The sequence below is a fragment of the Nicotiana tabacum genome, chromosome 19, assembly GCF_000715075.1.
Source record: "Nicotiana tabacum cultivar K326 chromosome 19, ASM71507v2, whole genome shotgun sequence".
Lineage (NCBI taxonomy): Eukaryota > Viridiplantae > Streptophyta > Magnoliopsida > Solanales > Solanaceae > Nicotiana > Nicotiana tabacum.
In genome coordinates, this window is record NC_134098.1 from 7,242,478 (window position 1) to 7,255,501 (window position 13,024).

The window sequence follows — 13,024 nt, forward strand, 5'->3', positions numbered from 1 at the left end:
GTGCATGTAACTGGTTGTTTTATTATTTGTTTCCTATTATTTTGTAAATTATATTGCACATATTGTTAGACTAGTGAGTGTCTTGACTGTACCTCGTCTCTACTCCATTGAGGTTAGTCTTGATACTTACTGGGCACCGATGTGGTGTGCTCACTCTACACTTCTGTACATTTTTATGCAGAGCCAGGTATTGGAGATATCGGACTTGAGCAGAGTTAAAGCGCGATCGTAAAGATTCAAGGTAGAGTTGCTTGGTCGTCGCAGTCCCTTGGAGTCTTTTCATTTTACTGTTAATTTGTAATCAAACAGTATTGTATATTCGGTCTTCTTGATCATTCCATGTATTCAGTTAGACTTCGTGACTCATTACTACCAGTCTTGGGAGGTTTTGTATTGTAATTATTTCCGCTGTTAGATTTAAAAAAAATGGCTTCAAAATGTAATAGAAATCGGCTTACCTAGTCTTAGAGACTAGGTTCCATCACGACGCCCGTGGTGGGATTTTGGGTCGTGACATATCCTTTTTAAGCTTCATATATTGATTCATCTTGCTTAATCCATAAATCATCTTCTTTCCAACTTTGATTATTTTTCATTCTTTACAGTCAATATTCTATATTTTCTATTTATTCTTACGATTTGTGTCAATTAATACCACATATCCTTAGAACTACGTACAAATTCAACTCAATCCGTTTTTCGGGTAAACAGTAGTATAAGAAATCCATATTATACAAGTAAACATGTATAAAAACAGAATATGATCATTGTGATGACACCATCAATTATCTCCTCTTCATAATACAAGGATGTAAGTAAGGTTTGACGCCATGAGATCACTCTTGACAAGGTTGATAGGGAGTAGCGATCAAGTGCAGGTCATTCTTTCTTGCACAAGCTGCTCCAGTCGCCTCAGTCAAGTCAAGTGCACTTGGATTAATTCCACTTGGGAGTTTCCAGTCAAAGTGATACAATAATTGAGCCAGTGGAAAATAAACATTTGCTAAACCAAATGATATTCCAGGGCAAATTCTCCTTCCACTACCAAAGGGAAGATATTCAAAATTATTACCAATATAATCCATCGAGTTATTCTCAAATCTCTCAGGTTTAAAGCTTTCTACGTCATCCCAATATTTTGGATCTCTTCCCATTGCCCAAACATTAACTACGACTGTTGTTTTCAATGGAATAGTGTAGCCGTTTAAGTCTGTTTCTTCTCTACATTTTCTTGGAATCAAAAGAGGTAGTGGAGGGTGGAGTCTGAAAGTTTCTTTAATAACCATCTTTAGGTATTTGAACTCCTCGACATCAATTTCACCAAAAGTTTCTTTCCCTCTCAAGATTTTTCTTACCTCTGCTTGAGCTTTGGCAAATACACTTGGCTTCTTCATCATTTCGACCATGGCCCAATTAATTGTTGTTGATGAAGTTTCTGTTCCCGCAGCAAACATGTCCTTCATTTTCGAGCAAGTTACAATTTTCATTTCTCTTACAAACTTCTTGACAATTTCTACTGAAATATTCAAATAACATCTTTGTACTACGTTTGTGCTACTATCTTTATTCTACACCGAAAGGAACTTTTAAATTTTCTATTCCAAAACCCAAAATATTTTTTATCATGTTATTTTGCTACTTGTTTCGTCATCCTAATGCCAAGTTGTAGTGATTGAAATAACATTTGTTGTAATTTTCAAATGTGGAAAATTTATGATGAAAGTAAGATTAGTTGTCCTATTTGAAAGCTAATTACTAAAGTGACTCTTTAAGTACAAAAATTAATTATGCAATTTGAGAACGTTAGTGTTAAAGATAAATCATAATACTTCATCAATTTAACTTTATATGGCAGGGTTTAACTAGATACAAAGTTTAAGAAAGAAATAAATAATTTTCGATCTTGTAGTATTAAATATGTCATGAAATTCATGTGGCTATGAAAGCACGTCATTAAGGATAAAAAATAAGAAGTTTAAAGTTAAATTATTTCTTATATAGAAATACATCATTCTTTATAAAATAGATTAAAAATAAGTATCACATAAAGTAGAATAGAAGGAATACTAATAATATAGAAATATGCAGTATTTATATAGTACTTACAAAGACAATAGCTTTGATGTTGTCGTTAGTGATTGGAAATTGGAGGCCTCCTTCCTTCATAAGTCTTAGCAGTACATCAACTATACCTTCACCTCTTGATTCGCAATTGGTCTTTGCAACCTTCTTGCGCTCAGTGATGATATTTTCAAGAATCTCATCTAATTCATGGTGTGCATCCATCACTTTAGCCTTCATTCCAGTAAGCACATGAAGAAACTTCAATGAAGGGAATATATCAGCCACATCAAACCCTTCCATATAGTTTGACACTTTTTTGACTAGTCGTACAAATTCATCTTGCTCCTTGTGTTCTTGTCCAAAGGCTGATCTACATGTCATAGAGCTTGTGAATAGAGCAAACCTTTTTGTTACATTAACCGGCTTACCAGGAGATGATCGAAAAAATTCAATCATACGATGAACTTCATCTTGTCTAATTGAGTTGAATGACTTGACGCTTTTGGAACTGAGCAATTCCAAGAGACAAATTTTACGCATCTGTCTCCAGTAATTTCCATAGGGAGAAAAGACAATGTCCGTCCCATTATAACAAACAATCTTGGCAGCTACAAGTAAAGGCCTAGATGCAAAAGCGAGGTCATGAGTTTTTAGCACTTCTTTTGCCATCTCAGGAGAAGTAACAACAACTAGAGAAACTTCACCTAGTTGAAGGTGCATAAGTGGTCCATATTTTTTGGCTAAATCTCTAAGGACATGATGTGGATGTCCACCTAGCAAATGAAGCATGCTTCCAAGAATAGGTAATTTCCATGGACCTGGAGGCAATCTTTTGGTTTGGCTACTGGAATTCTTCCATTTCTTAAATAAAAAGAGGAAAGACACAAAAAGGAAAAGGGAAAAGAAGTTGAAGAACTGCATTTTGGGAGGGAAAGGGGGGATTATTTGGCTGGATAGGTTCTGCAAACTGTTGTTGCAAATATATGCTCTTTTATAGGCGTTTCGTTTAGGCAAGAAATGGGATTTGTCTAAAAAAATATGAGATATGCATTTTTCAGCAACTTTTGTTTGTCAATGAAAAGTACTCCACTTGACTAATTGAACACAAAATGAGTTAAGCAATTGTATTTTGATCGACTAGTCTGTGGAGCCAAATATGAAATTTATTTTTGGGAAAAGGGTAAATTTTGTTCTTGTACTATTCAAAATTAAGCAATTTTGTCTTCCGTTAAAGTTTTGATCTAATAATTCCGCACGTTTAAGAAAAATCTTATATTTTCCCTTTGACCCTAAACAAAGTTTCAACTTAAGGGTAATTTTGTATTAAAGATATAAATCGTTAATCGAAGAGAATTAAAAAAAACGAAGAGAGGATTATGCGTGAAAAGAAAACGAAGAAAGGATCATCTTTAAATTTAATAAGTAATTACATGTTCTAAGACCTCTAAAAGAACTATTTATCATCCCTCGACTTGCGTGCGCAATTCGTAAAATTTTCCAGAAAGTTTTCATATGCAAAATGAATTAAAATGTGAAATAGAGTTATAAAACTCAAATGAGTTGACTTTGGTCAATATTTTTAGCAAACGGACCCGGATCAATATTTTGATAGTTCCGGAAGCTCCGTATCGTGATTTGGGATTTGAGCGTATGCCCAGATTTTAATTTGGAGGTCTCTAGCTCAGGTTATGACCATTTAACGAAAACTAGTAATTTAAAGGATAAAGATTTCCAAGTTTGACCACGGGGTTGACTTTTTGTTATAGGAGCCAGAATCCGATTCTGAAAATTTGAACAGCTCCGTTACGTCATTTATGACTTGTGTGCCAAATTTGAAGTCATTCCGGATTCATTTAATATGTTTTGGCATGAGATTTGCGTTGTTTAAAACTAAAAGTTCGAATCGGGTTGTGGATTATAATTTCAGTATTGTTTGACGTAATTTTTGACCCCGAGAAAGTCTGTATTATGTTATGGGACTTGTTGGTATATTTGTATGGGGTCTCGGGTACCCCAAGAGTGATACAGATTGAAATCGGATCAAGAATTGGACTTACGCAAAATCTAAATTTTGGCCTTCTATTATAATCGCACCTGCGGTCAAACTCGCAAAAGCGAGCCTTCCATCGCAGAAGCGGCCTGGGCAGGCTGGGCAAAGGTCCGTAGGTGCGAAAACCTGCACGCACCCGGCGCGTCCGCAGAAGCGGACTTGGCAATCGCAGAAGCGGAAGGCAGGGCAGGTGCACATTTTTCTTCCGCAAGTGCGAGGCCTCGCCTGGCAGCCCCATTTCGCAGTTGTGAGATTTTTCTCGCAGATGCGAGCTCGCATGTGCGAGTCCAGACACCGCATGTGCGAAAATGCCCGGGCAGTGTATATATTGAAGAGTCCGATATTATTTTCACATTTTGGTCGTTTTGAGCTCGGTTAAGGCGGAGTTTTGGGCAATTTTTACGGGAAATATTGGGGTAACTGTCCCTTATTCTATATTGATTATATTTCATGATTTCATACTCGTTTATATCATGAATCCGTGAATTTATAGAAAAAAATCAGATTTTTCTAAAATCTTCCAAAAACGAAAAATTTAGATTTGAAGGTCTATTTGCTGTTGGAATTGGATAATTTTTGTATGGTTGAACTCGTAGCGGAACAGGTGTTCGGATTTCGCGAGTTTTTTCAGAATTTGAGACGTGGGTCCCACTGTCGAATATTTAAATAAATTTTGGATTTTTTTTCGGAAAATTAGTAAATTCATATGTAATTAATTCCTATGATTCGTATTGAATATATCGAATTGTTTGTGAGTAGATTTGAAGCTTTTGGAGACAAATTTAAAAGAAAAAGTTGTGGTTGAGTAATTGATTGGAATTTGCAAAGCGAGGTATGTGTCGTGGTTAACCTTGACTTGAGGGAAGAAAATCCTTAAATTATTTGTTATGTGAATTGCATGTGAACAACGTATAGGCGAGGTGACGAGTGTCTATACGTCGTCAAATTAATTGTTTGCCTGCTTACTTGAAAAATCATAAATTATTTTAAATCATAAATTAATTATTATAATAATTATTTCTCTCGTATTCTTTGTCAAATATTAATTCTTGAATTTCTGCATTAATTGTTACATGCTATTTGAATTGTGTGTTTTAATTGTTATTTGACATTTAGCATATTAAATATTAAACTACCTAAATTCTCTATGATTTTCATAATAAATTGTTATTTGTCATTGTTTGGTTCATAAATAAATTATAATTATTGTGTGCTTTGATGCTTAATAATTTCTCATTGGACGTGGTTTTTATTGGAGTAAGTTTTATTACATTTATGAGTTGTTTAAAATTATATTGGGGGAACGGGTTGCACGCTGCAACAGAAATAAAAGTGTGTGTATATATATATATATATATATATATATATATATATATATATATAAATATTGGGGGATCAGATTGCACGCCGCAATAGACTTATTTAAATATCAATATTGGGGGATCGGATTGCACGTCGCAATAGACTTATTTAAAAGTCAATATTGGGGGGATCGGATTGCACGCCGCAACCGACTTATTTAAAAGTCAATATTGGGGGATCGGATTGCACGTCGCAACAGACTTATTTAAAAGTCTATATATATATATACTTGATTGAAATAAATATATGACAGACTTGATTAAAAGGAATATATTGGGAGAGAGGGTTGCACGCTGCAACAGAATTGAATGTGAATATATTGTGAGAGCGGGTTGCACGCTGCAATAGAATTGGGTGAAATAATAATGGATTATGACTGCTGAGTTGGCTTCAATTATTATAAATGAGTTACTTGATTTATTTCTATTATTTGTTGTTGTTATTAATATTGCGTACATGTTAATGTAAGTGAACCGCCTTAGCCTCGTCACTACTTCGTCCAGGTTAGGCTCAGCACTTACCAGTACATGGGGTCGGTTGTACTGACACTACACTCTATACTTCTTTTGCAGATTTCGGAGTTGGTCCCAGCAGCGCGCCATAGATTTGCTAGGATTTCAGCTATTCGGAGGAGACTTGAGGTATAACTGCATGGCGCCCGCAGTTCTGAAGTCCGTGTCTATTTTTCTTTAGCTGTGTATTTATTTCCAGACAAATTTATTTTATTCAGACCTTTAATTGTATTTATTCTAGAAGCCCGTGCACTTGTGACACCAATTCTGGGATGGTATTTAGACACCGTTATTTTTATGGATTATTCACTATATTTCAAACTTTGCGTCCGCATTTGTTTCTTTGATTATTAATAATTTAAAAATTGTTTAAAAATAAATTGGTTAATATTAGTCCGAAGGTTGGAATTTCGGGTCATGACAGTTTGTATCAGAGCACTAGGTTACATAGGTCTCACGAGTCACGAGCAAGCTTAGTAGAGTCTGAAGGATCGGTACGGAGACGTCTGCACTTATCTCTCAGAGGCTATGAAGTTTAGGAACAATATCACTTCTTTCTTATTCTGTCGTGCGATTTTATTCTATCATCGATGATTGAACTATTCTACTCTTATTCTCTCGCAGATGGTGAGAACACGTAATACCTCTACCGATGGACAGGGACCAGAACCCCCGGTGGCAACTATGGCCAGGGGAAGAGGTCGAGGGCGAGGTCGTGCTAGAGGCCGAGGTAGAGCTCAGTCCAGAGCTCGAGCAGCTGCACCTGTTGAAGAACCTCAGGTGGACTTTCAGGAGGAGGTTCCAGTTCAGAATGTACCAGTTGGACCAGTTCAGGTCGTGGAAGGTTTCATAGCCACTCTAGTACTTCAGGACGCTATAGTCCGTTTGGTAAGTCTTATGGAGGGCGTGTCCCAGAATGGTACATTTCCAGTGGCACCAGCCGTCTCACAAGTTGGGGGAGGAGCACAAACTCCTACTACTCCCGCTCCGGAGCAGATGGCTCCCTAGAATCAGGCTCCATCAGCCCTGCCGGTTGGGGTAGTCCAGCCAGTTGTTGCGGCACAGATCGGTGATAGGCCCGCCATGTATTTTGAGGCCTTATTGAGATTGGATAAGTTTACCAAGCTCTTTCCAGTTCACTTCAGTGGTACACCTTCTAAGGACCCACAAGATTATCTTGAACGCTTCCACAAGGTGCTGCGGAACATGGGTATAGTTGAGACCAATAGGGGTTGATTTTGCTATTTTTCAAATGACGGGTTCCACCAAGAGGTGGTGGAGAGATTATACATTGACTAGACCAGTTGGATCACCTGCACTTACTTGGGAGCAATTCTCTCAGCTATTCCAAGAGAAGTTCCTTCCTATCACACTGAGAGAGGAATTCCACAAGCAATTTGAGCGTCTACAGTAGGGTAGTATGACTGTTACTCAGTATGAGTCCCGTTTTGTGGATTTGGACCGTCATGCTCTACTTTTAACACCTACGGAGGGAGAGAGAGTGAGGAGGTTTATTGAGGGACTCACTCACCCTATCAGACTTCAGATGGCCAAAGAGACTGGAAGTGAAATTTCTTTTCAGGCGGCTACTGATGTCGCAAGGAGGATCGAGATGGTTCTTGCACAGGAGAGAGGGCAGAGGTCTGATAAGAGGCCTCGTCAGTTCGGTGATTTCAGAGGTGCCTCGTCTGGAGGCAGGGGTAATTTTGGTAGGGGTCATCCTCCCAGACCGTTTTATTCAACACTTCATTCATCTCCCGGTGCTTCAGGGAGTCACGGTCCTATTATGCCTTACTGTGGACAACCAGCATTTAGTGTACATTTAGCTCCTATCAGTGCACCGCCACTCCAGAGTTACTACAACGGTTATCCGGCCCATTTGGGTCAGCTTCAGCAGCCACGACATCAGAATGGGTGTTATGAGTGTGGGAACATTGGTCACATCAGGAGATATTGCCCTAGATTTGCGAGTAACAGATCTCGACAGGATTCGCATGCCATCATACCAGCACCGGTTGCTTCACCGCCTGCTCAGCCAGCTAGAGGTAGGGGTCAGGCAGCTAGAGTGGGAGGTCAGGCCATTAGAGGTGGAGGTCAGGCCATTAGAGGTGGAGGTCAGATTGTTAGAGGTGGAGGCCAACCAGTTAGAGGCCGTCCCAGGGACGCAATTCAGAGTAGTGGGGCCCTACCCCGATTTTATGCTTTTCCAGCTAGGCCTGAGGCCGAGTCATCTGATGCTGTGATCACAGGTATTATTTCAGTTTGCCATAAAGATGCTTCAGTTCTATTTTCTACTTATTCCTATGTGTCCTCCTATTTTGCTTCATATTTGGTTGTGCCTTGTGATTCTCTGAGTGCTTATGTGTGTGTATCTACACCGGTGGGAGACTCTGTTGTAGTAGATCATGTCTATCGTTCGTGTGTGGTTACTATTGGTAATCTCGAGACTAGTGTGGATCTTCTACTTCTTGATATGGTAGATTTTGATGTCATCTTGGGTATGGATTGGCTGTCCCCTTATCATGCTATATTGGATTGTCATGCCAACACAGTGACCCTAGCTATGCTGGGGTTACCTCGGTTTGAGTGGAAAGGAACTCCTGGCCATTCTGCCAGCAGGGTTATTTCTTATATGAAAGCTCGGCGTATGGTAGAGAAAGGGTGTCTATCTTATTTGGCTTATATTCGCGATCCCAGTGTGGATGTCCCTTCTATGGACTCAGTACCAGTTTTTCGTGAATTTCCAGAAGTATTTCCTGCAGATTTTTCGGGGATGCCACCCGACAGGGATATTGACTTCTGTATTGATTTGGCTCCGGGCACTCAGCCCATTTCTATTCCACCATACCGTATGGCCCCGCCGGAGTTGAAAAAATTAAAAAAGCAGTTACAAGACTTGCTTGATCAGGGATTCATTAGACCTAGTGTCTCGCCCTGGGGTGCACCGGTATTATTTGTAAAGAAGAAAGATGGCTCTATGCGGATGTGTATAGATTATCGGCAGTTGAACAAGGCCACTATCAAAAACAAATATCTGCTGCCATGAATTGATGACTTATTTGATCAGCTTCAGGGTGCCAAGGTATTTTCGAAGATTGATTTGAGGTCTGGTTACCATCAGTTGAACATTATGGAATATGATGTCCCTAAGACAGCTTTTCGGACTCGGTATGGTCATTACGAATTCCTAGTGATGTCATTTGGGTTGACAAATGCACCAGCAACATTTATGGATCTGATGAATCGGGTGTGCAAGCCTTATTTGGATTCTTTTCTGGTTGTATTCATTGATGATATCTTGATTTACTCCAGCAGTCGAGAGGAGCATGAGCAGCATCTTCGAAGTGTGCTTCACACTTTGAAGAATAATCAGTTATATGCCAAGTTTTCAAAATGTGAATTTTGGTTAGACTCAGTTGCCTTTTTGGGGCATGTTGTATCGGCATAAGCCATAAAGGTGGATCCTAACAAGATTGAGGCTGTTCAGAATTGGCCTAGACCTACTTTAGTTACAGAGATCCAGAGTTTCCTGGGTTTGGCAGGTTATTATCGTCGGTTCGTGGAAGGGTTTTCATCTATAGCAAGCACATTGACCAGACTAACCTAGAAGGGTGTCCCATTCAGATGGTCATACGAATGTGAGTTGAGCTTTCAGAAGCTCAAGATCGCTTTGACTACGGCGCCCGTGTTGGTATTACCCACAGGTTCAGGATCGTATACGGTATATTGTGGCGTATCTCACATTGGGCTTGGTGCAATATTAATGCAAGATGTCAAGGTAATTGCATATGCGTCACGGCAGTTGAAAGTTCACGAGAAGAATTATCTTGTTCATGACTTAGAATTGGCAGCCATTGTTCATGCGCTGAAGATTTGAAGGCATTACCTCTACGGTGTCTCGTGTGAGGTATTTATTGATCATCGTAGCCTTTAGTACCTGTTAAAAAAAAGATCTTAATTTGAGGCAGAGAAGATGGTTGGAGTGTTTGAAAGACTATGATATCACCATTTTGTATCACCCCGGAAAAGCCAATGTGGTGGTCGATGCTTTGAGTAGAAAGGCTGTGAGTATAGGCAGTCTTGCGTATATTCCGGTTGGTGAGAGGCCATTAGCTGCAGATGTTCAGACTTTGGCTAATCAGTTTGTGAGGTTAGCTGTTTCAGAATCTAGTCGGGTTCTAGATTGCGCAGTTGCTCGGTCTTCTTTATATGAGCGTATCAGAGAGAGACAGTATGATGACCCTCATTTACTTGTCCTTAAGGGCACGGTGCGGCATGGTGATGCCAAACCATTTGCTGTGGGGGAAGATGGGGTTCTGCGAATGCATGGTCGTATTTGTGTGCCTAATGTGGATGGGCTTCTTGAATTTATTCTTGAAGAAGCACACAGTTCCAGGTATTCTATTCATCCAGGTACCACCAAAATGTATCAAAATTTGCGGCAACATTATTGGTGGAGGAGAATGAAAAAGGATATAGTTGCATATGTAGCTCGGTGTCTGAATTGTCAGCAAGTTAAGTACGAGCATCAGAGACCTGGTGGTTTGCTTCAGATGTTAGAAATTTCTGAGTGGAAGTGGGAGCGTATCACTATGGATTTTGTTGTTGGGCTCCCACGGATTCAGAGAAAATTTGAGGCAGTTTGGGTCATTGTGGACAGGTTGACCAAGTCAGCACATTTCATTCCAGTGGCAGTTACCTATTCTTCAAAGAAGTTAGCTGAAATTTACATTCGTGAGATTGTCCGCCTTCATAGTGTGCCAGTGTCTATTATTTTAGATCAAGGTACGCAGTTTACCTCACGTTGCTGGAGGGCTGTGCAGTGGGAGTTAGGCACGTGGGTGGATTTGAGCACATCATTTCTTCCACAGATAGACGGACAGTCAGAGCGCCCTATTCGGATATTGGAAGATATGCTTCGCGCTTGTGTTATAGACTTTGAAGGTTCTTGGGATCATTTCTTGCCACTTGTAGAGTTTGCTTATAATAATAGCTACCAGTCGAGCATTCAGATGGCTCCATATGAAGCATTATACGGAAGGCAATGCCGATCACCAATTGGTTGGTTTGAACCGAGAGAGGCTCGGTTATTGGGTATCGATTTGGTACAAGATGCCTTGGATAAGGTCAAGATTATTCAGGATCAACTTCGCACAGCTCAGTCTAGGAAAAAGAGTTATGCCGACCATAAAGTTCGTGATATTGCATTCATGGTTAAAGAAAGAATATTGCTCCGAGTTTCACCAATGAAAGGTGTAACGAGGTTCAGAAAGAAGGGCAAGTTGGGCCCTAGGTATATCGGACCCTTTGAAATTCTTGAAAGGGTGGGTGAAGTAGCCTTCATGCTTGTATTACCACATAGTTTATCAGCGGTTCATACAATATTCCATGTGTCTATGCTCCGGAAATATCATGGTGATCTGTCCCATGTGTTAGATTTCAGCTCAGTCCAATTGGACAAAGATTTGACTTACGAGGAGAAGTCAGTGGCTATTCTTGCCCAGCAGGTACGACAATTGAGGTCTAGGAGTTATCCTTTAGTTCGAGTGCAATGGAGAGGTCAGCCGGTAGAGGCATCTACCTGGGAGTCCGAGTTGGACATGCTGAATAAATATCCACACCTTTTCTCCAGCTCAGGTACTTTTTCTAACTTCGTTCGAGGACGAACGTTTGTTTTAGAGGTGGAGAAAGTGATGACCCAAAATGTCATCTTTAAATTTAATAAGTAATTCCGTATTCTAAGACCTCGAATAGCAATATTTATCATTCCTCGACTTGCGTGCGCAGTACGTAAAATTTTCCGAAAAGTTTTCATGTGAAAAATAGATTAAAATATGAAATAGAGCTTTAAACCTCAATTGAGTTGACTTTGGTTAACATTTTTAGCAAACGGACCCGGATCAGTATTTTGACAGTTCCAGTAGCTCTGTATCGTGATTTGGGACTTGGGCGTATGCCCGAAATTTAATTTGGAGGTCCCTAGCTCAAGTTATGACCATTTAACGGAAACTAGTAATTTAAAGGCTAAAGATTTCCAAGTTTGACCACGGGGTTGACTTTTTGATATCGGAGCCGGAATCTGATTCTGGAAATTTGAACAACTCCGTTATGTCATTTATGACTTGTGTGCCAAATTTGAAGTCATTCCGGATTCATTTAATATATTTTAGCACGAGATTTGCAAATGGAAGAATTTAAAACTCAAAGTTCGAATCGGGGTGTGAATTGTAATTTCAGCGTTGTTTGACGTAAATTTTTGACCCCGAGTAAGTCCGTATTATGTTATGAGACTTGCTGCTATATTCGTACGGGGTCTCGGGTACCCCGAGATTGATACGAATTGAAATCGGATCAAGAATTGGACTTAAGCAAAATCTAAATTTTGGCCTTCTATTGTAATCGCACCTGCGGATTTTTGACCGCAGGTGCGAGCTCGCAAAAGCGAGCCTTCCATCGCAGAAGCAGGCTGGGCAGGCTGGGCAAAGGTCCACAGGTGCGAAAACCTGCACGCACCCGCGCATCCGCAGAAGCGGACTTGGCAATCGCAGAAGCGGAAGGCAGCGCAGGTGCGCATTTTTCCTCCGCTGGTGCGAGGCCTCGTGGCAGCAACATTTCGCAGATGTGAGATTTTTCTCGCATATGCGAGCTCGCATGTGCGAGTCCAGACACCGTAGGTGAAGAAATGCCCGAGCAGTGTATATATCGAAGAGTCCTATATTATTTTCATATTTTGGTCGTTTTGAGCTCGGTTAAGGCGGAGTTTTGGGCGATTTTCATGGAAAACATTGGGTTAAGTGTTCCTTATCCTATTTTGATTATATTTCATCATTTCATACTCGTTTATATCATGAATAAGTGAATTTATGGAAAAAAAATCAGATTTTTCTAAAATCTTCCAAAAACAAGAAATTTAGATTTGATGGTCCATTTGTTATCGGAATGGATAATTTTTGTATGGTTGAAATCGTAGAGGAACAGGTGTTCGGATTTCGTGAGTTTTTTCGGGATTTGAAACGTGGGTCCAACTGTCGAATAT

The 13,024-nt window shown here is 39.8% G+C and overlaps 1 protein-coding gene across 1 annotated transcript; it reads right to left on the bottom strand.

Annotated features, from left to right (window-relative positions):
* Positions 1 to 695: 695 nt before the first annotated feature.
* LOC107778906 (premnaspirodiene oxygenase-like) lies at positions 696 to 3,052 on the bottom strand. The gene is made up of 2 exons (XM_016599231.2): positions 2,107 to 3,052; positions 696 to 1,457 (listed from the first exon to the last, which is right to left on the bottom strand). Exons 1-2 carry the CDS (start codon positions 2,983 to 2,985, stop codon positions 837 to 839), a joined length of 1,500 nt encoding a protein of 499 aa, XP_016454717.1. The 5' UTR covers positions 2,986 to 3,052; the 3' UTR covers positions 696 to 836.
* Between the last annotated feature and the right edge of the window lie 9,972 nt (positions 3,053 to 13,024).